The following is a 27,241-nucleotide window of genomic DNA, read 5'->3' on the forward strand; positions in this document are numbered from 1 at the left end:
TTTGGGTAAAATCAGGTGTAGAAGCCCATGTATGTTGTATCTGTTCCTCTGGCCAAATGACTGGTTGCATGAAGCCTGAGTCAGGGGTATCTGAATAACACTGGTGAATGGGAATATCAACACTTTTAATACTTTGCTGTAAATTTACTAAAGTGAGTGTTTTTTAGAAGTGGAGATGTTGCCCATAGCAACCAATCAGATTCTAGCTATTATCTTCTAGAAGGTGCAAGTTAAATATCAAGTAGAATCTGATTGGTTGCTATGGGCAACATCTTCACTTCTTAAAAACTGTCACCTTAGTAAATTTACCCCTTTGACTTGGCGTTATGGCCAGGAATTATTATTATTTTTTTTATATACAGTACATACAGTTGCAAGGCTGCTGCCTTTGAGCACTAGTTATTTATTCTCACCTAGCACTTTTTCTTTTGATTTTCATTTGTGCGCATCACATCATTTTTAAATGATTTAAGGGCGGGATGTACTAAGCATCTCATTCGCAATGCGTTACATCCTGCCATTTATCAGGTACATACCACTGTCAATTACGTACTTAGAAATGTTATTAAAATCGCAGAGGACAGCTCTCCCGATAAGATCTGTCCTTTGCGCTAGGTAAATGCTAGAGGCACTTCCAAGTTTATTACCCAGAAGTCCCTCTGTGCATACGCAGAATGGTGCTCGCTATTATCACATTGATGTGAAAGAAGAGCTTAACATCTATCATGTTCTTGAATTAAAGTCTCGGTCAGTGTAAAAAAAGCTGCATTTGGCCTGATGTCTGCCATTTGCCAGTTCATTAATTACTCTTCCTGAGGTACCTTGCTGAGGTGTTGCCTCCATATTTTCTGTGACTAACTTTAGGCTGAAATGACAAGTGGAAGGTAAATGCTTTCTCCTAAAGATCATGCTGTCACACACAGCATAGTAATGGCTAATTGCTTGCACTAGGTATTGTTTAGTTATACCGTGAGTTGAGTTTATATAGTGTCAGATGGAAGAAATGGAAGCCTGTAATGTAGCAGGCACTTGTGCTGCCGCTTGTATTATCAGTGTGCCATTCAAGTACTGAAATCTGTTTAACTCTTCCACACTCACTTTTTTTTATTAACGGAGATTTCATCTTTTTTTTCTCCTTTGTAGAGTCCAGAGAGCAACGGGGCAGACATCTCAGGATACAGACTACAATGGGCAAAAGAAGAGGATACCCCAGAATTAGTTTACAGTGGTTCTGATACTTGTTTTCATATGTCTGATCTAATACCAGCAACACAATACTGCTGCAGACTTCAGGTGTGTTGAGGCATTGTTTGACAACCAGTGACTGTTCATTTCCTATTACCTACATATATTATATGACTGCAGAGAAATCGTTTTTCCCTCCCACATGTGTTCTTTACAGGACGGATATGTCACACAGAACTTGTCAGTAAATTGTCATAGTGTCCCTATATGCATATCTGATGCGTAAACTTAAAAAACATCAGTCATGTAGAAATAACCTCCACCTTTCACATGGGATTAGGAGCTCATTCAGACCAGGTCGCTAGATGCGTTCGCTCGCACTCTGCGTATGCAAATCTAGCGCATGCCCAGCAAGGCAGACGATCGCACGGAAAGACATTAGCACGCCCACTATGTATTGGCGTGCGATCAATTAGTGTATGCAGACCCCCACCAGCCATTCATAAGACGCCCACCTGCGCACGTCATCTCCTGGAAGTGCATGAAAACATTGGTACATCGAGCACCATTGGATGCGATCGCAACGGTTGAGGTTGACTATACCCTGGCACAAGCACTGTGATCACTTTAGTGTGAAATCCCACCAAGTGACGTGTACTATGATGCTGTCTTTTAATTATGCACGCCTCTGAAACAGCTTTAATACACTTGGGCACGCCTGCTTTCGCACCTCCACTTCCCCGTTTCCAGTGGCCAGCCCCTGTCACCACCCACAAACAGCTTCTCCTGTCACTCACTCTACTGAGCAGTCTATGTGCAGCGAGCAAACGCATCCCGATCTCTCGCACTGGTTCGCGCACGCGCATTGCGATGCATGCGCAGATTGCAAATATCGGCCAGCTACGAGCGTTCGCATCACAGCGAGCGGGTCTGAATCCGCTCCTTTGTCATTAGTACAGTGAAATTAGCAATGATATGCTATTTTCAGCCAGTCACTTGTCAGCTTTCACTCATTTGACTCACCCAACTGCAATAAGCAGTGTGCAATTACCTGACACTGCACTTGTTACAGATTGTCCATGCTGCATGTGAATCTGACAGGACTCTCCTCACACTCCCACCAGTCCTCTTCCATGAGCAATCAGAGCATCCGCAATACTCAGTATTTTTATATGACCACAGCTTGGAGAGAGCTGATCTCTGAGAGCGGTGACAGAAGATGGTCCCTTTCTATGGACATGCAAAGTCCTCATTAGCACGATCAAATGGTAGTTTGGGCACAATGACTTAATCACCCATTAACAACCAGAAAATGACTTATTCTCCACACCCCAGAGTGTTGCCTTATGTTTGTCCACCAGCTGTAGCTCAACAGGACTTACAGGTAAAGTAATGTTCCACAACTTCCATTCCTTGAATGGCTAAAATGGTTTGTAGAAATAATGTTTTATCACGTGAAAGCATTTCTGTCTGCTGCTACATTAGTGAGGACCTGTCCCTACCGCGTATTTTAGAGGATTGCAGCAGGCTCCTCTGTTTTCTTTTTCATTTAGATGCCAAAAAAGCAATTTTTGAACAAAAACACAGTATCTCTTCCTTTTATTTCCCACAATTAAATTGCCATATATCCATGGAGTGGTGGCCTCTCCAACATAATGGTCAACACTAATCCTGATCGAACTCAGCTATTCTCTAGCAAGGATCTTGAAGCCATAGGAATGGAGTAGGTGCTGGGCCTAGTTCAACACATTTATAGATGCTGACTGCACTGTATGGATTGATTCTTAAGAAAGAGCCAGTTATGTGTGTGTGTGTTTTTGTGGGGGTTTGGGTGTAGTCCCTTATGGGCCTTCCTCTCCCCAAGTCATCTGAGGTTATCTCCTTTTGAGGAGAGCTGAAGAATCTGTACTCCAGGGAGAAACTTCGGAGGGGGAACCCTACCTGCTAAGGCTACCCTTGCCATTTGTAGTTCGCTTAGCTCACCTCTCTTAAACGATGCTACAGACCTGACAACCTCCTCAGATTCCCATTCTACACTCTGTGGGTTAGTAGGAGATGTGGGTGTAAGGATGAGGGACCGCTGCTGGGAAATTGTGTGGAGACCCTTTCACCTGTGAACGGAATTTTCACTTTTTTCTTCCTAATACTTTTGTGGGGCTTTCTGAGGTTCATTTGCACTTTTGTTTTTGGAGCAAACTGCAGTGTGTCCGTGTTAGAGACTGACACTGCATCCTCTATCCTCAGTGCTGAGAGAAACTTTGATTCAGGGTGGGATCCATCAAGCATTGCATTTTGGATGCGATGCGTCCCGCAACTGATCGCATGCTTAGCGGCGTTTATTAATGCCGTATGCATGTACATTTTAAAAATGTATATATATTTATTGATTTTCGTAGAGTTGTAAGAAAAGGTCCCTAACAACAATGAGAGAGAGAACATTAACAGCAGTGTAAAATTACAAAATTTAGGGTATTGAAAGACATAGTCGTGCACAATATTTCAACAAAACATACAAAGAAGACATAGGAGAGGGGTCAGCGATCCTGCACAAAAGAAGAGCCAAGAGATTCTGAGTCGTCAAACTAGAATTATAAATAAATCATCGTCAGGTTATCAAGACAAAAATTAAGGAGAGTTAAAGACCCAAAGAATTTTCTGCAAAAATGTTTGGGCATTGTCAAAAATTGTGAGAAAAAATAAAGAGCCTAGGGGTATTCCACTTCGGGCAACGACCCAATTGTAATAGTGACTGCGGTCCAAACCTCCTAAAACTGCATTGTTCAGTATAGTGCATCCCGCCCTCAGTGAATAGTAGCCCCACCCAGCTGCTGGGGGAGATTTATCAAAGTTTGTAGAGAGATAAAGTGGAGAGATATAAAGTACCAACCAATCAGCTCCTAAAGCTGTTCATCCACTATACAATTTTCTGTTAGATATCTGTCCAATCTGGCTGGTTGGAATGAAAACCTGGAAATGTATGGGAGCAAATGACAGTCGATCATATGGTTTTAAACACTGAAAAAAGGACAAAATAAAATTGTTCAAATTGGTTACATTTGTGTGTTTTAACCAATTTGTCTGAATGACCATTTTTGGCTATTTTCCAGTGTTTGTGAGCAAATGGACGATTGTCATTTGCTCCCATACATTACCAGGTTTTCATTCCAACCAGCCAGATTGGACAGATATCTGACAGATAATTGTATAGTTGATGCCCAGCTTAACTGTCATTTTTCAAGCACAGCCTGTAAACTGTAAAATGACAGTTAAAAGCGGATTGGTTGGTACTTTATCTGTATCCACTTTATCTCCAAGCTTTGATAAATCTCCCCCATAGCCTGCTACATACTTCACACACACCGAACACACTGCACGATCCAGTGTAGAACAGCAGATGGAATAAGGTGATGAAAGACGGATCAGGCTTACACACTGCATGATCCATGTGATATGTCGTTCAGATCCATGACAGAATGATATATCGTGTGACGGATCGTGTAGTCTGTACCCAGCTTTAATGTTGGCAGGTTAGTGGTTCAGCAGAGAATCGGGATGCTTGCTGCCCAAGTATCTGTCATGGGGAAAGAGAAACTCATATTTACCTCTGTGTGCACATACCTGAAATACATGCCTACTTTTGGTAAACCATTTCAGGGAGATTGTGCAAGTAACATAAAGAGAGCGAGTACTGCTCCGCCAAAAGGTTGTGTCTAGTTCCATACATGGGTGTACAGTAACTAGTGCTGCTCGGGTGCAAGTCCAGCGCCACCAGGTGGAACCTATAGTATTGTGTGCAGCAAGCTGCCAGAGATGTGTGGTGTGCGAGTGGCACTCTGCAGATGGTTGAATAATATAGCAGTGTTAAAGGGAAGAGTATTTTTATTTTACTGTAAAAGTTACAATAATGCCGTTGGTAACCAAGTAGTACAGTAGTGAAAACACTGCTGCACTGCTTGATAAATAATGTATCTTATGCAGAAGTATGGGGGACAATTCCTTGTGACAATAGGTAGAATAAATAGAGCATAAAAACAACAACAACATTGTATCATCAGCTTGATTATTAAGTGAGTCCTAAATTTCCTCTTAGAAACTTTAACATTAATTGTGGATTTCTTAAAAATTATTGAAAAGATAATAAATATATAACAAAACTTGTGATACCAGCTTTATGCTGAGTCATTGTGCCATGAAGATCCTCATTCTTCTTGCTGTACCCTGATATGTGCACTCAGTGACAAGTGTGTCTATGCTAGCTTAAGCTGGGTACACACATAAAGATTTTCTGTCCAACCATCCAACTAGTTGATTGGTTGGAATGAAAATCTGGTAAGGTCTGAAAGCAAATTTGCTCCCAACGCCGGAAAATGGACAAATACTGTTGTTTGAACAAATTGTTTAGATCAAACATTCAACAAACTTGTCTGACGACCATTTTCATCTGTTTTCTGGCATTTAGTTACTCCCATACGTTATCAGATTTTCATTCCAACCAATCAACTAGTTGGATGGTTGGACAGAAAATCTTTACGTGTGTACCCAGCCTTAGACTCATTGCATTATTGCATATACAAACCAGTAGAACTGGGAGCACATTGGGGATCTGGGAGGTTAGCCTACTTTCCGGACGAGATCTCCCAGATAATCCTGGGGCGTAAGCAACTATGACAGACAGACACCTTTCTTTTCTAGCTATTTTATGACATTAGTTCTCATAGTATTAGAGCAGCAGCTATTTGCTTGTAGTGCACTTCATTCTGTGTGCTCGGAAGGACAGACAATTTATTGTTGCAAACTCTTTCTGTGTGTTTAAGAGACCTGTGCCCATTTTCTGTGTGCAGGAGGGTGGAGAACAATTTCTTGTAGCACAGCAAGGACCCGAGGACTTCGCAACTTAAATCTAAAGTATATTAGCACATTTGCATTTGCTATACCAGCCATTTGTAAGGAAAGTACAGCAAAAGCTGTCAACCTAAAGTATGAATGATTACACATTCTATAACAGAAATGAACCCCTTCGCTGAGGAGAATGAGTTATATACGTCATCCGCATATACCTTAGAACTGTGGATGATGAGTCCCAGTCATTGTACCCTATCTTCCCCATGTTGGGCCCCGCACACATGGGGGCATCCTGTTTAGAAAGAAGGGAGTCTCCTCTTTCAAACGATGTGCCCCCCTTAGTAGTTATTGTCTGCTGATCACCATACAGTATCTGAAACAGTAGACTAAAAATATTTTCCACAGACGGGGGTATCTAGAGCCCTTATCTCATCGAATAAATAAAGTGTCATTTAATGCAGTCGGTTGTCTAGTTTTTAAAATGGTAGGCCTTGGTGAGCTATCATAATTTTCCTACACTTCATAAGCGTTTACATCACAACAGCAAAAATTGTAAAAATAAAATGCATTTTTAGTTCAAGTGCAGATTTTTTTTTTCAACACCTACATATAGAATCCTGCTTTTTACAATTTCATAAATGTGGATTTCTGGCAAAATAGGAACCACAAAGTATTTTATTTTGTGGTCATTTTCCCTTCAGATACTTTTCTGTCGATGTGATTTTGTAATGGGAGTAATAAAATTAAAATGTGCATTGCCTATATAATGCAGATTGTATCTTTCTTTTCACAGGCTGTAAATTTATCTGGAGTTGGACCCTTTAGTGATCTAGTGAGCTGCCGAACGCCAGCTTCTGTCCCAGACGCAGTACCTAACCTTTATGTGACTGATGGTGCCCATCTAGATTCGTGCACAATGCTATCAGCGGTGTGCCTACTGCTAAGTTGGGAGGAGCCGTGCTGCAATGGATCAGAAATGATTGCTTACCACATACACTTGGGAGACAATAGCATCTCAGTAGGGAACATAACAAGTTACGTCATTGAGGATCTACAGCCGGAAGCAACATACCAGTATGTGTCATTTCATTTCTGCCTTATATAAGATCAGCACTGGAAAATATTGAGCATATCAGAAGTAGATAAGACTGACTAGAGCTATTATTTATGTTACTCTGAATAAACATTTAATGAAAGATGTCTACAGAGGAAAAGATTTGACATTGGATCTTATTGATTTTTCATTTCTCTTCCCACTTCATGTTGTCACTTGATATGTGGTGACAATTTATAGTTCCATGCAGGGCTGTCTTAACAGCAGTGTGGGCCCTGGGCAAAGCAATGCACTGGGCTCCTACCCACCCATTCACGGGAAAAAAATGTAAATGGTCAATATAATGAAACCAGAGGAGTGGAGTTGCAGTCAAATCAAGTACCTGCAACTTTTTTGTCCCCATAAGTTAATCAATTTCCCACAGCAGCTGCAGCACTGGCGATAGGCTGCCATGTATGAGCAGTCATGTCTCTCGCACGGCACGGGGCTTATTGCTGCAATAATATCAACTAACTGCGCAATCCTATAATTATAACATGACAAAATCTCACTATGATGACGGGGCCTATTGCTGCAATAATACCATATCATACTATAATATGGTATTATACCATATCAAAGTATGATACAGTAGTAGTATTAATAATAATACCGTATCATACTATGATATGGTATAATACCATATCATAGTATGATATGGTATTATTGCAGCAATAAGCCCCATCATCATAGTGAGATTTTGTCATGTTATAATTATAGGATTGCGCAGTAATTTGATTCATGCTGCGCAGCTGAGCTCAGCCCTTACCTTTGCGGTGCGGTAGCCTGTGGCTGGGTCGGGAGTCGCCGGCAGAGGAGTCTCCTGAGGAGGCTGAGACCGGGACGACGGATCCTCCAGTCCGAGACACCAGACTACGCAGCAGGTGGCGGCAGCGGCTCACATAGAAGCAGCCAGCAGTAGCTCTCAAAGCAGGCAACGCTCAAGCTGCCTGGCCTGGGTAGAGCTGCTGCGGCTCATGCACCAACCAGGCAGCAGTCGTCTCCCACACTCAGAGAGACGCTGTCTGACCTGCGGATGTAGTGTTACTGTGTGACTAAGGCAAGTACTTGTCAACCGCAGGCAGACGGAGGGGGGGGGTGGCGGACGGGGGGGGTTTGGTGGTCGCTCGTTACGGGGGGTAGGGGGTGGATTGAGTGTGCTTTTTAAAATAACAAAAATTTGCCAACTGCCCGCAGCTGCAGGGGGGCGGGTTGGCGGGCCCCTTGAAGCTTCGGGCCCTTGGGCAACTGCCCAACAAGCCCAGTGGAAGAGATGGCCCTGCTTCCATGTAGAGATGAGCGGTTCGGATTCTGTGGAATCCGAACCGCCCGAACATTGGGGATCCGAGTCCACCCGAACCCTGTTCGGGTGTTCCCCGCCTGACTCGGATCCCCGTTCGGGGCCGAACGGCGGCCAACTGATGTCGGATTCTCACTAGAGAATCCGACATCAGGGCTCCTATTGTGTAGGGCAGACCGCTGTGATAGCGCTCTGCCCTACACAGACACAAACACACAGCCGCCAGCGGCAGCTGTGTGTTTGTTACAGCAGCCAATGAGAGCCACACAGACTCTCATTGGCTGCTGCACGGAGGGAGGCGGCTGGAGCTCACACATGAGCTCCGTCTTCCGGCTCCCTCCTCAGCGTGTGACAGAGCGGACGGCGCGGGAGCGGGGATACAGGTAAGTTTTTTTTTTTTTTTTTTTTACTTGTGCAAGGGCCGGGGGCGCTACTGGGGGGGGTCCATAATACTGGGGGGGCCTGCTACTGGGGGGGGTATACTACTGGGGGGGTCTGCTACTGGGGGTGGCTATACTACTGGAGGGGGCTATACTACTGGGGGGGGTCTGCTACTAGGGGGGGTCTGCTACTGGGGGGGCCATACTACTGAGGGGCCTTACTACTGGGGGGGGCCATACTGGGGGGGCTTAGTACTACTGGGGGGGGCATACTACTGGGGGGGCTAATACTGGGGCAGCCTACTACTGGGGGGGGCCTGCTACTGGGGCAGCCTATTACTGGGGGGGCATACTACTGGGGGGGCCTGCTAATGGGGGGCATACTACTGGGTGGCATGCTAATGGGGGGCATACTACTGGGGGCGCCTGCTAATGGGGGGCATACTACTGGGTGGCATGCTAATGGGGGGCATACTACTGGGGGGGCCTGCTAATGGGGGGCATACTACTGGGGAGCATTCTACTGGGGGCACTGCATAGGGGACCCTACTACTAAGGGGACTGCATAGGGGGCACCACTGCTGGGGGCATTGTGTAAGGGACACCGCTACTGTGGGCATTGTGTAAAAGGGGCACTACTGTGGGCATTGTGTAAAAGGGGCACTACTGTGTGTCGTAACATAAATAAGAGACACTACTTTATGGTGTAATGTGAATCAGGCCCTATGTGCGGTGTAATGTGAATAAGATTGTGCACTGTGACTCCTTGGGCCGTAGCCCACTATGTAAACAAGTACTGTGACTCTGCTGGCCGTACCCACTGGGTGGGTGCGCTACTTTTCATTTCTGCCACTGCTGTGTGGCAATGTGTCATAGATGTGCTTTATACTGTGGTGTCTGTGTCGCTGCTTTGTCGCTTAGTAACCAGTCAGCTCACTGCAACCTTTGGCCAATAATGTTGAAAACAATATTATAAGCTGTGATATGGTCTATATGGTCTAAATTTACTGGAAATTAATGTTATTGAGGTTAATAATACTCTAGGAAGAAAAAAAAGACCAATTTATGTGATTTTAGCTTTTTTTGTCAATTTTTGTAAAAAAATCCAAATCCAAAGCCAGTCACCGCAGTTTGGCAAATCCAAATCCAAAGCCGGACGACGAATTAGAACCAAATCCAAATCCGGCAAAAATGGTCCGGCGCACATCCCTACTTCCATGTAGAAAGCATAAATTAGGATTTCTCCACTGAAGTGAATTTTTTGTAGATGCTGTGCAACTTTTGTCCACTGGGGGCTCCAGTGCCTTTATTTGCATTGTGTCTGACCTTCAACTGGTTCTTCAAAGCTGTTCTGCACATTTTATTTTATGGCTTGAGAAATAGAAGAAATGTTGATAAATGGTTAGTGTTATGTTATGGAATAAAGTTCCATCTTTATCAGTAAGTATTACTGCTAGATTCATGATGGCTGTTTGAACTATGACACTGCGTTGCAGTAAGCACTGAATCCATATATCCATCATAATCATTTCACTTTTGCTGGAAAAAGTGCCGATTCCATTACATCTATGTGATATATGAATGATGAGCATAAATGCCATATGATCATCCATGATTAGAGACCCCGTCCTATTACATGCACTTGTGGGGAGCTACACTATATATAGGAAAAATATATTTTCATATTGCAAATTGCACAACTATATAATTTATTTAAAAGGATGTAACCTCAAATATCTACTGGACCTGACCATATCCCGAGCACATAATACCCCATAATTATGTTACACATTCCCTGTGCCACTAGACAATCCCCTAAGCTATTATAGTGAAAGAGAAAGGAGAAAACAGGAAAGTTGGTATTATGGGAAAAAAAAGACCTTTGTTTTTTTCCAGATATGAACCTGAAAACTATAATACTGATTCATGTTTGTATGCAAATACAATCGAAGTTGCAATCGTTCATGAATTATGAAATATGCTGATGACTCCCCCTGCCGTCCAATGCATAGAGAGAGACGGCCACTGAAAGCCGCTCACGCACATAACCGGATACATCAAATACAGATCATGCCACCATCAGCCTGCTGAGTACGTCTAACCTGCCGCAGACATAGCGAGTCTCCACTTACACAAAGGGCTCTCCCGATGTGAGTAAGAACCCAGTGGCTAATTTATGCACACCCAGAATACAGTGTTTAAATGGTCATGACACCCCTGCGTTTCTCTAGCCACCCTCCATTGCCTCCCCCAAACGCTGACTACTTGTTACTCACTTTGCGAATTAATCTTCTGTGCGAATGTAACCGCAAAACAATCGCTGCACTGCTCAGTGCGTCTTGTAGCATGTGAAATAGCTAATAATCGCTCAATATGTGTAAACATCGGCATTTGTATACAAACATGAATCAGGCCCTTAGTTCAATATTAACATATCATTTCACTGCAGCTCTCTTAAATGAAAAGGGGGCACTTCATAGAGTATTAAACTTTATTACACCAGCTTTTATAAGTCAGTATGATGAAACACGTAAGGGTTGGCGTGGTCCCAATCCATTCTGACTCAAATATCCCGATCTCTGCTGCCTCGCAGTGCTGCTACTGGACTTGTGCCTTATGAGCAAGCATAACTTTATCATTTCATAACTTTATCATTTCATAACTTTATCATTTTGTTTGTTCCAAAAGCTTCTGTAATAAACTTCAATGCACTTTGATGCACCGCCCTTATCATTTTTCCACAGACGTATTGAGCCCAGTGAGGATTCCGGTAATTTAAAGGGACAACTGAAGACTTAGGAGGGCTTCGCATGTTAATACAATATTGCCCTTTTACATCCACTGGAGGAGTCAATACAATCAGCTAATCAGAAGCACCTAGAAAGTGCTACGTATGGTCATCACCATGATTGTGTATGGTTGTACCAGCATCCGCAAGAGATATACGTCTCCTAAATTGCAAATCTAAGGTTGTGGTGTGTGTATTTGTGCCTTGCCCATCACTAACTCTAGGCCTGATTTAGCAGCGTACGCAATTGCAAACACAGCTGCGATTTCGTACAGAACGCATCTGCGATAATATGCTAATGCCCGCCATAGCTCAGCCAACATAAAGACACTGCTGCTTTCTCATATCCGTCCAATGTCGCTCTTCTGCATAAACATCAGTACCATCGACGAACATCGCCCAGTCACGCAGCATTTACAACAAGTCTGACCAGACACTGATGTCTCATCACAGACAGAGAGCTCTCATGCTGCATATGCAATCGCAGTGGCTAATTTATGCACTCCCATGAAACGGCGTTCAAACATACAGATACGCGTGCGTTTTTACCACCACCCCCACGTCACTACTCCCAAACACTGACAGCCTGACACTCACTTTGCGATGGATACCTTTGTGCGCCCGTAATCGCAATGCAATCACTGTGCACGCGCAGTTCAGCTTGTACATAAGGGCAAACAATTGCTCAAATGCATCTGTAATCGCTATTGCGTATGCTGCTGAATAAGGCCCTCTGCCAGATCCCATAATAACACTGTTGTAAAGATGTAGGCGCTAGAGGAGGCAATTCCTGATCTATGTTCATGCTGTGTTAGAGAATTCTCTGCCTACTAACACGTCAGAGATTTGGAGTGAGAGAGAGCTTTGCAGACCTATTTAGCTAAGTTTGAGCAATCCACACGTGAGTCCCACTCCAGCTGCAGTCTAAAGATGGACAATCTTCAAACTACATTTATTGGCCGTTGGAGTTGTAGGGCATTCACAAGGGAAAAGTGTCTTTGTTATCTGAAAACACATGAAATGTTCCAAAACATCAGTCAGTATATTGTATGTAATTTTCTATGTAGAGTACACAATATGTGTACTATATGTACCAGTATACTTGTGGTGTATAGCTATGGTGAAATCCAACACGCTGTCTGACTACTACGTACCTATCCCTGAAATTGTCAAGGGATCATCACAAACCTAAGCAATTGTCTGTCCCTATAGTTGTTTTTTTTTCTTGTTTATCTAAATAATCTCGATATCATCAAAACTCTCTCTGCGACTTCCTGTCACAGACCTAACAACAATACGTTCTAGAAAGTGATTAACTTCACAAGCACCATTTATTATTCAGAAGTATCTGAAATATTCATCATTTGTTAATAGAACACTGGCTGTTGTTTTTAAGCATTTGTCAGTGATCCATGTAAAGTCCCTGTACATATCAGCCTAAATGTCAGGAATTCAACCTGTTGGGGCCTCATACCCTGGATTCATTGTTGTGACTTTTAGAGGCTATGCCCAAGGAATTCTACACCGTACCTTATCAGCGACCAATCAGAGGAAGCACTGGGTTGTTTAAATCCAGCAGTTACTGTACCTGTTTTCTGTGCTTGATTATTGTGGTTTGTACTAGAAATGTGCACAGACCCCGTGTTTTGGCTTTTGTTCTAAATCATTGTTGTGTTTTGGCTCAGTTTCTCTTTTGGATTTTTTTAAAATTGATAAAAAAATTCCAAAATCTTGTAACATGGACCTGTTTCTTTTATTAACGTAAATAACCTTAATTTCCAGTAAACTTTGACCACCTCATAGCTCACAATGTTTTCACCAATATTGACCAAAGGCTGCAATGAGCTGGCTGGCTAAACCAAGCGACAAACACATGGCAGTTTAGAAGAATATAGGACATCTATAAAAAACTATTTTAAATAAGTGCAGCTCACTTCAAGGGAACTAGTTCTAACAAATATATACAAGATCCTGGATTGCAGGTGCTAGCTAGTGTCTAGCAAACAAACATACACAGTGACAAAGATGCCTGCAGTCTTTTACACCCATTCCATCTACCTGCAACTCTCTATTGGCGACTAGTATGTAGTATGACAGCATGAACTACAGCCCACACCATCTCCGTACATTCTCTTGTGTGAAATATCGCCTGGTCACGAGGGAAGGGACTTGCATGCAATCCAAAAAATGCAAGATACATTTCTGAGATCTGAACTTGCGGGAAGACCCGAGTCACTACTTGGTTCTACTCGGAACCCCAAAGTGATCCGAGCCGGTACTCTGATCAACTCGGAACCCCAATGTGTGTTTGGTTTTCAGTAAAACCGAACCGCTCCTCTAGTTATACCCATAATCTCGCCCTGCTACTTCTCCTGTTGTTACATGTGTAGTGAACTGCATTGTTCTTGACCATGGTGTCTATTTAGTAAACTAAATAATCGCGATATTGAAGTTATCCCTTATACTTAACTGCAGTGAAAATTCCAGCTGTCACAAAAGAACTGGCAGCACCTTGGGGTTGCCTCCTGGCGATGTTTATATGGATGACAAACACAACGCTATGTCGCCATCTCTGTATGGTGTTATGTTTTTTTTACCTGATAGTGTGAAGAAAAGCCAGGAAGAAGCATACTCTTTCTGCTTTTCTGGTCGGCTTTCTGGTCCCCCGGCCGCTTCTCTCCTCTTCTGGCTGGTTTCCTCCTCCACTGGCTGGCTGTATTCTCCTTCGGCCAGCTTTCTCCTCTCCGGGACAGTCTTTCCTCCCCTGGCCGGTTCTCTCCTCCTCAGGACAGGCTCCCTCCACTCGCTGGTTCTCCCCTCCACCTGCTGTTTGTCCCCTCCACCGGCTGGTTCTCTCCTTACCAGGATGGCTCTCCTGCTCCGCTGTGTGCCGTAATCGGAACATTCACAGTTGTATTAAAGTGGGAGCGTGCATCTTTCCGTTTTGCGAAAGATTCAAACAATCTCTTTGCCGGGACAGCATTTTTTCGCATTGGCTGTCTCAGCAGAAAAATGTGTGTGTGTGTGTGTGTATATATATATATATATATATATATATATATATATAGAGAGAACAAGTTTTGGAAAACAATGTAGTAGGATAATATTTGTTTACTAAATAGACCCCCATGTCTTTACCTGTGTTCATAACTTTTTATTGTTTAACTATGCTCCACTTATGCCTGTACCTCTAGAGCAGTCGGGGGCTATGGCGCTTTGCAGCCACTATTTTTGTTAATTTTCCCTCACATCCCATACAGTACATGTTTTCGAGGTCTCCTCACAGAATCACAAGCGAAATAATTAGCACACCTGTGGAACTTTTAAAATGTGTCAGTGAGTAATGAATACAAATGTGCACCTACTGGGTGACCTGGAAAACGTGAACTGTGTGGGGTTCTGAGGACCGAGTTTGAGAACCTCTGTCATAGAGCAGTGGTTCTTAAACTCGGTCCTCAGGACCCCAAATAGTTCACATTTACAGGTCATCTAGCACGTGCACAGGTGTATTCATTACTCACTGACACATTTTAAAAGATTCACAGGTTAATCTAATTATTTTGCATGTGATTCTGTGAGGAGACCTCGAAAACATGCACTTTGTGGTCTTGAGGACTTAGTTTGACAACCTGTGCTATAGAGGTACAAAGAAAATTATTGCATAACATAATAGGCAGTAATGTGTACAACTGGACACCATGATGATTGAATAAGGTAAAACCGTTAATGTGGCATGTGAATAAAGGCCCCTATACACGGTGAGATTCAAAGTTGGTAAGATCAGTTGTACGATTTCCCTTGAAATTCTTCCCTTGAAATTCTTCATAAGATGTGGTCAAATGGTACAGGGTTGATCATTAAGATCATAGGATAAGATGCATAGAAGTGTATCACATCGTACACGATCAGTTGAGATCTCTCTGCAAAACCATCTGATCTGCGATCCAACTAGACGACGGCGGGGACACGCATCGGGGTCGCAGAAGACTCAAAATACAACTATTTGCAATCGATTGGTCTGACCAACCTGTAGAAAATGCCAAAATCGTGTAAAAATTGTCCCGTGTATGGCCAGCATTTTGGACATCCATTAGTTCAGTTGTTCTCAAACTCTGTCCTCCAGGACCCCACATGGTTCACATTTTCCAGGTCACCCAGCAGGTGCACAGGTGTATTCATTACTCACTGACACATTTTAAAAGATCCACAGATGGAGATAATTATTTCACGTGTGATTCTGTGAGGAGACATGAAAAACATGCAGTGTTTGGGGTCCTGAGGACTGAGTTTGAGAACCCGTGCTTTAATTCATTCATTAATGCTATTCATTAATGCCTCAAATATTGTTTGAGTAGTTTGGCCTTAGATAAGGACAGTTAAAATGTTCATTGCTCAATTAACTCAGAAAACAGTACAACAATTAATCGCCTGTTTTTCATATACAGGTTGAGTCTCCCATATCCAAAATGCTTGGGACGGGGGTATTTTGGATAATGGAATATTCCGTATTTTGGAATATTTGCATATTATAATAAAATATCTTGGGAATGGGACCCAAATATACACACACAATGCATTTATGTGTTATATACACCTTATTATACACACAGCCTGCAGGTAATTTTATACAATATTTTTAATAATTTGTGCCTTAGACAAAGTGTACATTGAACCATCAAAAATCAAAGGTTTCATTATCTCAGTCATGCCAAAATAATTACGTATTTCGGAATATTCCGTATTTCGGAATATTTGGATATGGGAGACTCAACCTGTACTTACTTCCCTCCTTTTGGTATAATTCTGTTCTTTTCAAACAGAGAAAAAAATACCAAAGAAGCCAATTAATCACCAATCTCTATTTTATTTTACATGCACTTTCTGTCAACTTTAGTCCTTTATAAATGATCAGATTGAATTATACAGCTTTGGTTTTATAGTCTGTCTCCAGGATAAATAAAAAAATAATCTGTCTATGCCCTAACCATTCAGATACAGTAGCTGCAATGATTACAAGACAATACAGGGATATAACTACCAGGGTGATAGAGTATGTGTCTGCTGCCGTGCTTATTGATGTGTGTTTCTCTGGCAATGGAAATTAGATTTGCCTGCATTAGGCAATAAGGTGAGCTAGAATATCCATCAGGTCTCCTCATTTGATAAGCTGTTTCTGGGGAAACATTCCATAAACGTTTTGTCTTTTTGATAGATATGACAAGAGAAGTGGCAAGATATCTGTGACATACATTCACTAGCAGGGACATAAAAGGGAAATAATGTCATCAAAATATATATTTTTTAATTTCCTTGTGTTTTATTACATTAATTAACTTTAGCTTAAGATCTTTCAAATGATCAAATACAGTTTTTGAAAAGTTTACTGGAACCACTATAAATCTTTGTTGAGGAAAGTGAAACTGACAGTTCACAGTTTACATCAAATTCATTTCAAACAGGCCCTACCAGCAGTTACCTAGGGTCCAGGGTATATTTACTAAAGCTCAGGGCTGCCATCAGAAATCGTGGGGCCCGGTACTGACAGAGAAGGCAGGGCCCCCCCGGGGGATGGCGCAGAGGTGGGAGGAGCTGTATATTTAGTGTGGGTGGAGCTACACAGGGGGGGGGGGGTACAGGGTGACACACACACAGGGGTCAGGGGGGTACAGGGTGACACAGGGGTCAGGGTGGGGGGTAAAGGGTGACAGGGGTCAGGGTGGGGGGTACAGGGTGACACACAGGGGTCGGGGTGGGGGGTACAGGGTGACACACAGGGGTCGGGGTGGGGGGTACAGGGTGACACACAGGGGTCGGGGTGGGGGGGTACAGGGTGACACACAGGGGTCGGGGTGGGGGGGTACAGGGTGACACACACAGGGGTAGGGGGTACAGGGTGACACACAAGGCTTCCCAGGTAGTCACTGTTCTGCTCCTATCCACCTTGGGGTGAGCTGCAGGGTGTCGGTGGGGGGAGGGCCACAACCCAGACCCATGGCAACAGCCGAGTTATCAGAGGACACACCGGGGAACTGTGCCCGGGAGAAGAAGGCCGACGCTGCTTACCTCACACAGGACGGCTGCTGGGGCGGGAGGGTGCCGACCCTGCTGCGGGAAGTGCGGCTCAGATCTCGGGCTTCACCTGCTCTCTCCCCGGTAAAGGGTCCTCTGGGGGTGGCGCTCCAGGGCCGCTCAGCGGGAGGGGGCGGTGGGGGCCCTTCTCTCAACTCTCAGGCCCTGTATATCCCCGGAGTCTCCGCTGTCATCGCTAGCACCTCCCGGAGTTCAAATCATTCCCGCCCCGGCAAGCCGCGCCCCGAAAAATACGTCACACTCCAAACCACGCCGCAGCCGGGTAGACACAGCGCCGCTGGCGGTAATTGAAATACGACGCTGCCCGCGAGCCAATCACAGCTCGCGGACCGGCAGCCAATCAGGAGCAGCCGCAAAGGCTGCTCCTGATTGGCTGCCGGTCCGCGAGCTGTAATGTCTTGCGGCCGGCACCATAAATTAAATACCGCCGGCGGCGCTGTGTTTCCCCGGCTGCTGATTCATATACTCTGCACTGCTGTCTCCCGGGCACCCGCTCTCTCCTGGCCCGGGACTCCAGGCCCGGCAGTCCCCCCCTGACGGCGGCCCTGCTAAAGCTGGCCACACACTAGACCAACTTACATCCAACCAGCCAACTTGTTGATTGGTTGGAATGAAAATCTGGTAACGTATGGGAGTAAATAATGATCAGCAATTTGCTCCTAAATGCCAGAAAACAGATGAAAATGGTCATTCAAACAAGTTTGTTAAATGTTTGATCTAAACTATTTGTTTAAACAACAGTTTTGGTCCATTTTCCAGTGTTTGGGAGCAAATTGCTGATTGTATTCCTTACCAGATTTTCATTCCAACCAATCAACTAGTTGGCTGGTTGGACAGATAATCTTTAGATGTCTGGCCGGCTTAAGGTTTGGTTTTTTAGACTTGGAGATAGCAACCAATCAGATTCTACTCATCATTTATCTAGCACCTTCTAGAAGATAATAGCTAGAATCAAATAGGTTGCTATGGGCAACATCTCCACTTCTAAAAACTCTCACTTTAGTTAGTATAACCCCTAGGTTGTTTACAGGCAGTGTTTCTTGAAACTGAGGGCCCCATTTATTAACAAAGCGTAATACAAGCAGCATACTTCGTTTAGTATCGCAGTGATACAAATGAATATGCCACTGGTATTCATCATTACTTACCCCTACGACGAGGTGCAGCAACGTACTCCTCGTCGACGGAGTCCTTCGCTCACCTGTTGGCAGCTCATCGCTGCCAATGACTGTCTACTTTGTCATGTGCATGTGCGATAGTCAGTCTGTTTATGTGCATGACTGATTAACCGGGCGGGGACCCGGCAGTGCCTGGAAAGCTTTGCTGAAGCCAGTAGGGCAGCTGACCGGTCCCCATTGCCGGCAAAGGTGACCGCATCGCTCTTGTCATCTAAAGACGGCGAGAGCGATGCAGTGACAGACAGTGGTAATCTTAGATTACCGTTGTTTGTTACATATTGAAAGCATGACATAACCCCTTTAGCGAGTGCATCATTGATAAATGGGGCCCTCAGTTTAAAACTTAATGTAATGCGAACTTCAACCTGTTGAACGTCATGGAGAACTTGCTGTTCTGTGCAACCCTACACAATGGCCTTTCATGTGCATGTTCTTTTTGCGCCATCTAAAATGTAAAAAGAAATGTAACCAAAATAGTCAAAAAGTGTTTTGTTTTGTTTTTTTATTGAAATTTGAATAAAGCGAACTAAAGCAAATGTAATTTTTTTTTTATCTGTAGTTGAAGTTGCTTTTGCATTAATCCACATTTTCAAAAAATGGGAAAGTCAGGATTTTTTGTGTAGTTTTTCATAAAATACTCTGCACATGATAATGGCATTCTTTTTTTTTTTTTTTGCTAAATTTTGCTGTCGTTAAACGCCTATAGTATGTATGAGCACTATGGTAGACTAACAGTTTTTAACCAGAAAACCTACTGCAATAAATTATTGGATCCCTTTTTTGCTTTGACACAAGATTAGGTAGATCCGGGCATTAGATCCCCCAAATCTGTGGAATATATTATATATACTTTATCAGTTATTGCCTGGTGATCAGCAATCTATAGCTACTAACGGGGGCCCCGCAAGTGTTTGAGCCGCCTTTGGAGAACATAATTTTTCTATGATGCTACCTGGTGGTTCTCTCTATGTAAAAGGGAGAACTCTCCTATTGTAAAAGTGGGAGTCCCCACATGAGTCACTTGTTGGTCGGTATACTAACCCTCCCCCTCTCCCTACCCTACCCCTCCCACTTTAGTACCTAACCCTAACCTCCCCTAGTGCCTGAACCTAACCTCCCCCTCCCCAAATCTTCCCCCCTTAGTGCCTTACCCTAACCATCCCCCTAATCCCTAAACCTAACCCTCCCCCCAACCCCATTACTTACCTTCAGGATTGGGATGCCAGCGCCGGGATTCTGACCAGCGTCCGTATTCTTTCGCCGGTAATGATGCATACCCCACATGTTAAGGTGCAGTTAGGAGCTTGATTGGGCACATAGTACACTACCACCCATATATGAATATCATTCACAAAACTGATATCCTTGAGCTTGTGCACTGATGTCAGTACCCGTATACTGCCTCTCCAGCCAGCTGGTGACACCACACCTGTGATCAGTTCGGTTTTCTTTTTTTTTATTGGAATATATATTGGGGAAATATATTTAGCTTGCAATTAATATTTAATGCATGCATTGAGCTTTAGTTTTAGCTCAATGTATGTACTATTAAACAATAGGACTGTTTTCTGGATTATTATATTCAGAGTCACACAATGGATTAAAACCAATTATATAACAAGTCTCATACACCTAGCCTGAATACTCCATGTGGAGCAAAGCAAGATGCCTGGTGTGAGTAAGCCAGGTCCTGAACAACTCTGCTAGCGCTGAGCACAGTCTTAGTCGCAATACGATGCGACCAAGACGCACCACGCACTGCATTGATATGCGACACTTGCATATCTATGTGCAACTGAATCTTTATACTAAGCACAATGGAACTTGGCATGGAAAAAGCAGTGTCCGCTGCATTTTAGCACTTTGTATATAGATTAAGAGACTCAGTAGCACATAGATATTCAGGGTTAGGGGTTAGGCACTAGGTGGTGGGTTAGGGTTAGGCTGTGGGAGGGGACGGTTAGGGTTAGGCTTTGGTAAGGGACGGTTAGGGTTAGGCTGCGGGAGGGGACGGTTAGGGTTAGGCTGCGGGTGGGTTAGGGTAAGGGGGAGGGTTGGGATAAAGCTCAGAATACTCACCAACATGCATTAGGATGTTGACCGTCGGGATTCCTGAGCCGGCATTGTCACTGTCAGGATTCTGTCATCCAGGATCATGTACCCAACCCACCATCCTCACCATTAAGTTTACAGCCCATGTCTCCACCTACTGTACATTACATAAAGTGCCCACTATCCGCCCCACACTAATCTTCCGTGTGACACTGTACATTAGAATTCTCTTTTGTCTGCCTATATTGCTTAATGCACACATAGGACAGTGCACATTTTGTTTACTATGCTCCCTAAGTGTGACATGCCATCAGCAGACTTTTTGTCTTTATAAGCAACCAATATTAATGCAGCGATTACTTAACTGAATTGTTACTCTCACATTTTCTATGCTGCTCTGGATTTTTTACTTCCTCTCAGTTAAATTCCTAACCCTTAAATTCTCTAAATGCAGAGGTATGTGATAGACTAGGGTGTGTGTCTACAACAGTCAAGAAAAGTCAAGCAAGCCATATTCTTTTATTAATGTTAATCAGTAATTACTTAATAGTAATGGATCATCACTGAATACCAATTATATTACACATAACTGTTTATTCCAGTTGCAGATCTATACAGTTTGAAATACTGTTGTGTATGTGCTTTAGCCATATTTTTTATTAGATAATTTGGTTACCTTGTATATTCTGGCTCCTATGTGAAGCGTATGACACAGTGAATGAGTTAATCATCTGGGAATGATCATATCAATTCATTCTCATGTCATCCTGTTGATGATTAATTCACTGGTGAGATATTTTTCTGGTGTATGAGCAGTATCGAGACTGCAAATAGACTTCTCGTTGCCATGTTTATATTATTAGGTCAAGAACAGTATTTTGCATGTATTTATGGCATTTTCTAGAGGTCAGAAGTTTGCATGGTTTGAACAGCAATCGAGGTCTATAGCAGTGGTAGTGGGAAAATACTAATGTTCCATAAATAATAGAACTGAAATATAGCAATAAACCTATAAAATACTTTAATAAATCTACTAAAAAACAAAATTTAGGTTTTGTTGACAATCGAAATGTTTATTGCAAAATTCTCATTTTTCATCTTGAATAAGGGCCTGATTTACAGTTTGACATCCTGATCAAACATAAAAATTGGGGACTTGTTTTTATTTTGAGCCACAAATAACTCAACATATATCCAGCTCAAAGCCATACACACCTTCCTGAAACAAATCCTTATGAATTTTGGGGTGTACCCACAACAGAAAGAGCAAGTTACCCTCCCTCATGCCTCCTACTTCCAAGGGAAATAGGTGGAACAGAGGGACTGATGACATGATTTGAGTCACCCACAACACTGGCCACCTGCATGTCCTCTCTCAGAGGGGAACTGCATAAAGTTGCCAAGTACTTTGGGCCACATTCAGAGGCGGTCGGAGGATGCAAGCGGTTGCTCAGAAACTGGGCGGCCACTTGCATCCTGACCGGCCGCCTCTGTTGCGATCATTAGGCTGTCGGTTATCACCCACAGTCTACCGACCGCTCCGGGGATGGTCGCGATGGTCAGAGACCATCGGGGCTTACGACAAGACCCTAGGGTAGGGTCTCCCTTGTCGTAAGCCCCGGAGAGCTTCTGGCTCTGTCTGAGTCGGAAGCTCTCCACTGACATCACTAGTGATGTCAGTGGGGCCGCCCCCAAACGGTAGGCGTTCCCATGGGAACGCCTCCGTTTGGGCTGCCACCCCCCCGGCCCGCCTTCCAAATGGGGCGAGCTGTCAATCAACATTGACAGCTCGCCCCCTTTGGATCGAGACCCGCTACGACCGGCGCTGTCGGTCGTAGCGGGTCTCACATATGCGCGCGCCGGCGCCATCGTGCGCATGCTCTGTGGGGGGCCATCGACCCGGTCCGAGCGCATCGGCGCTAACGACCGGGTCTGAATGACCCCCTTTATGCTCACGGTAGAGTAGTATTTTCCTTATCGGATGTTTGTCAAGCATACAAATGCATACACTTATGTGTATGTGACATGTCATTGTTTGTAGTCAATATGAAAGTCACTGTCAGCATACCATGGCAATATATAGCTACTAGCTGAAGTACACGGCATCTTCAAGTTATTAGGTTTTATTATGTGATGTCATCCAAATCCATCCAGTGGAAGGCCCAGAACAGGCTCCATTGGTCAAAGGTCTGCCCGTGAGATCCATCCGGGACCCCAACCACTCCATTAGGCATCCCAGACCAATTTCCACTCTTCTGTGAAGTTTTCATCCATATCCATCCAGTGGAAGGTCCAGAACAGGCTCCCCAGGTCAAAGTTCTGCCCAGCGTAGACCAATTGGAGATCCGACTAGGATCTCAACCCCCTATGTTTTCTGGAACCCCTCTATGTCTTCTGGCATCCAATGTTACCACTCTGTGAAGTTTTCGTCCAAATCCATCCAGTGGAAGGCTTAGAAAAAGCTCCCAGGATCAAAGTTCTGCTCAGTGTACACCAATGGGAAGTCCGACTGGGACCCTAACCCCTCTAAAACGTGGCCAGGATCCAACTGGATCACCTCGCATTGGTTTCATCTCAATCGGTGCAGGGGTGTTCGAATGCATAACCGGACAGACAAACGAGCAAACAGACCAATGGATTTTATAGATTTTAAGATTTTATAGATTTTAAGATTTGTCGCTTTGTCGCTATGTGGTTCTAATAGCTTACTTTTTCAATACTAAATAACTATGTAAGATTGGGCAGCTTTACCTTGAGAGCTGTAGAAGATATTCGCCAACAAACAAACTTCTTCTTTTATATAAATAAATTTTACTAATCCATCTGGTTTACACCTTGAAAAAAAATCTCTGCAAACCCTTGCAAATGAATGGCATAGTCAACCGCCTTTTTTTCTCATTTAAATAGTAGATTCAGAGATGCGTGTGTTTATTTTTCAAACTTTGTGCTCTGCGAATGATCCTGACATTGTTATCCTCTGATATCATCTAATAATGAACCAAATATGTCTACACAATGCAGTATTGTGTATATATGGTGTATACAATGGTCTCTTGTTATGGATTTTCTTATGCAACCCAAATATCTCAATACAATATTATGCATATGGTTATTTGTTTATTTTTTAACTCACTAATCTACAAAAGTAATATCATACATAAATACATAAATCTTGTAATCGATGCTTATTCATTGCAAGTAAATGGTTCTCTCTATAAGAGGTCTCATTATCAGCCTAGAGAAAGAATATATACGTAAATGTGACAAACAAACAATTTTATTTAGTGTTTCCATATAGTTGAAAGACCAGTACAACCCTGTTATAGACCATCATTAGAGTGTCTTTTGTGTACACCGTACAATATAAAAAAAAATAGGGATGTGTTCGTACTAAATCTGTTAATCCAGAGGGATTTTGCGTTTGAATTGCAATAAAATAACATTTCGGAGAAAGAGGACAGTAATGTCGTATTCTGAGTAATATAGTTATTACTAGTATCGGTGACCTGGGACTTCTCTCAACCACCTCTTGACTTTATTTACATATTGTGAAAATGGGATTTGTCCTCTTCCTTTTATTTTCAAGAGGTCATTTTATATGTTCAATTTGTGCTTTATTTTGTTTCTAATGGATGATGCATTTTGTATTTGTATCTTCATTATTATCCTTCATTATTGTATTATCCTGTTAAATGTGTTTTGTACTTTTTTGCTACAGTAAAGAAAATATATTACAAAAAAATGTAATCACAATGAGACAATTTTAATATAGTGTATAGTGATAGCAGCAGATCTCAAAAAGTGCATAATAATTCAATGGAAATCTAGCAGCATTATTTTTAGGTACCTCTGCAGAAAGCTTGCTACATACTGTAATGATATCTGGATGTAAAGACCTGAAAATATACATATACACATTTTTCCTCAAATATAGGAGCAGAATTCAGTATAGTTCTGCTTTCTGAATTTCAGTAGACTGAAGAATAACACATCTCACAACAAAGTTTGAGGGAATTAACTTTGAGAGGTCACTGTGTGTAGATTCAATATATTTTCAGCTTGTTAAAATGATTTTAACACAAATATATTGTGGTTTACATGAATCGTTGCCTAAACAGTTTATGTCCTCCCTGTCCCAGGGTAGTAACATTGTTTATATACTGCACTGATTTACCAATCTATTTAGATACTGTGACTGCAACAAGAGGTTTCGGCACGTATTATACAGACATTTAGAAATTTCTGCACAATTGAAAAATGTCTAAACATTAAAAGTAATATGAGGTATAAGGTTTGAAGTCGTTTTGGGCGCCTGACACTCTAAACAGCTGCAGATAAATAGTCACAGTCGTATCACCCTCAGATACTATTAAATCACTAAGTTTTATACATTAAAAGTGAAATGGTTGCTCGGGAGGTGATTTCGAAACTTGAATGGTCTCATTCTAACAGAATTCTTTAGAACTAGATCCTTCTATCTCAGTGCCAAAATACATTTTCTGGCTACTTACCATCCAGCATTTCAGATGGCCAGAAAGGAACATTAGAGCGTTGCTATAATAATACACATTAACCTGTAATGTCCTGTCCTACAGTGTCCTTATATCTTATGTTGTTTCTCTTACAGAATACGGATCCAGGCGGTGAATGAGATTGGGGTCGGGCCCTTCAGTCATACCATAAATGTAAAAACAAGCCCCCTTCCACCTTTGCCTCCTCGGCTTGAGTGTGCAGCTGCTGGACCACAAAGCCTCAAGCTAAAATGGGGAGAAAGTAGCACCAAGTTCCAAGCATCAGATGATGTCATGTTTATCCTGCAAATAGAGGACAAAAATAAAAGGTACATTTATCATTATTCATCTTGAATTATTAGTTATTTTTGCCATTAATCACTTGTTTTTTATTTGTTTTGCATCATAACATAAAATAAACAATATTTGGCCTTATTCTGCATCTGGCACATCCTGTTAATATGTGCAGACTCTGCATGCTCCACAAAAACCAATTACAGAGTGCACATGTGCCACCGCAGGCATACGCTATGTACAGAGGGTACAGGAGCAGCCGGATCTCTCAGTCTGTGACATTGGTGTTTCTGGGCAGCACATGGACGACAGACTGTCTCGTGGGAGTGTAGCCTGACTTCCATGCTAGGTTACGTACAGAGTAGGAATGCCTGTTTCTAACCTTTTGTTCCCAGCATGGGGCTAGTGTAAGTGATGATACTTATGATGATGGCTGCAGAGGAAAAAAACAGTGGATGGTATGACCTTGTAGCCATACATACGCATTAGCATAAGCTAGTAAATCCGGCTGCCCATGTCATCTGTTTTGCATCCAATTCCGAAACAGGCTCATTATGTTTAAAGTATGGCAGCCACTTAAAGCTGCTTATTACCAAAGAATGATCTGATTCCTCCCCCTGTTATTCGGGGCTGCGCTGGGCAGCTGTTTTCTTTTCATGCCCTGCAGTTAGTCTCACATTCCCAGCTGAAACGAGCAGAGCCACCAACCAAATGTTGCTCCTATCCCCCCATTGTGGTTATTTTAAAGTAGAAAATTGAAATGTTTGCCTACTTAAGGCCGTATTCAAGTTGAAGCGAAAAGCCGTTTCTTGACTCTGGGGGGGGTCCCCAAGCATGCCCCAAGTGTTTTTTTTTATTGCAGGTGCTTGCGGAAGGTGGATTTTTCACGATTTTTTTCAACTTAACTTTAGCAAATTTTATATATACTGGCCCCCATTTTCAAGTACCCCAAATTTGCTGGGATAAGTTATTTTCTGGAAAAAATACTCCTGAATACTATTCTGCACCACTTATACAAAACGCTATTTAGCAGATATTGAACCCGTTTAAACACACCAAATACCTTCAGCAAGCCAAATCGGGGGGTACCATAGTGAACCCCCATGTCAGAGCATCTTTTGGGGGGTGCCAGGCTGATTTCCCCAAATCTGACAGGACTTACCGCCTGTTCAAGTTTCGCTGGGTCCCATTTTCGCGTACTTCCATATTGAATACGGGGTAAAGCGAGGACTGCCGCGATTCTTTTCCGCGTACAAAAGGCGCAATGTAAGCGAAAAGTCTGGGAGGCGAAAAAGTATTGCGGATCCGCTCTAATTGAATACGGCTCTTAGTTGGTAGCACAGTTTTAATCATTCTAAACAAACTATGTTTTTTCCCACAATGTCTATTTTCTTCCACACTGCACTGTACTATGTAATCTCATAAGTGAGATTGATATCGGGACTTTTCCGTTCACAAAAGTCTCAGTGGGGCTCTGTTACTGTTCATAAGCCAAAAGTACTTGTACCACCGCAATACTTGTTCTCTT

General features: G+C 43.0%; 1 protein-coding gene across 1 annotated transcript in view; it reads left to right on the forward strand.

Annotated features, from left to right (window-relative positions):
- The window catches only part of FNDC3B (fibronectin type III domain containing 3B), a 371,317-nt gene that overhangs the window by 313,307 nt on the left and 30,769 nt on the right, over positions 1-27,241 (forward strand). The window contains exons 21-23 of the mRNA XM_088452330.1: positions 1,144-1,293; positions 6,821-7,101; positions 25,536-25,748. Of these exons, the coding sequence (XP_088308456.1) occupies positions 1,144-1,293; positions 6,821-7,101; positions 25,536-25,748 (644 nt within the window). The remainder of the gene's footprint in view (positions 1-1,143; positions 1,294-6,820; positions 7,102-25,535; positions 25,749-27,241) is intronic.

Source organism: Taudactylus pleione, unplaced genomic scaffold, assembly GCF_031769625.1.
Source record: "Taudactylus pleione unplaced genomic scaffold, aTauple2 ptg000037l, whole genome shotgun sequence".
Lineage (NCBI taxonomy): Eukaryota > Metazoa > Chordata > Amphibia > Anura > Myobatrachidae > Taudactylus > Taudactylus pleione.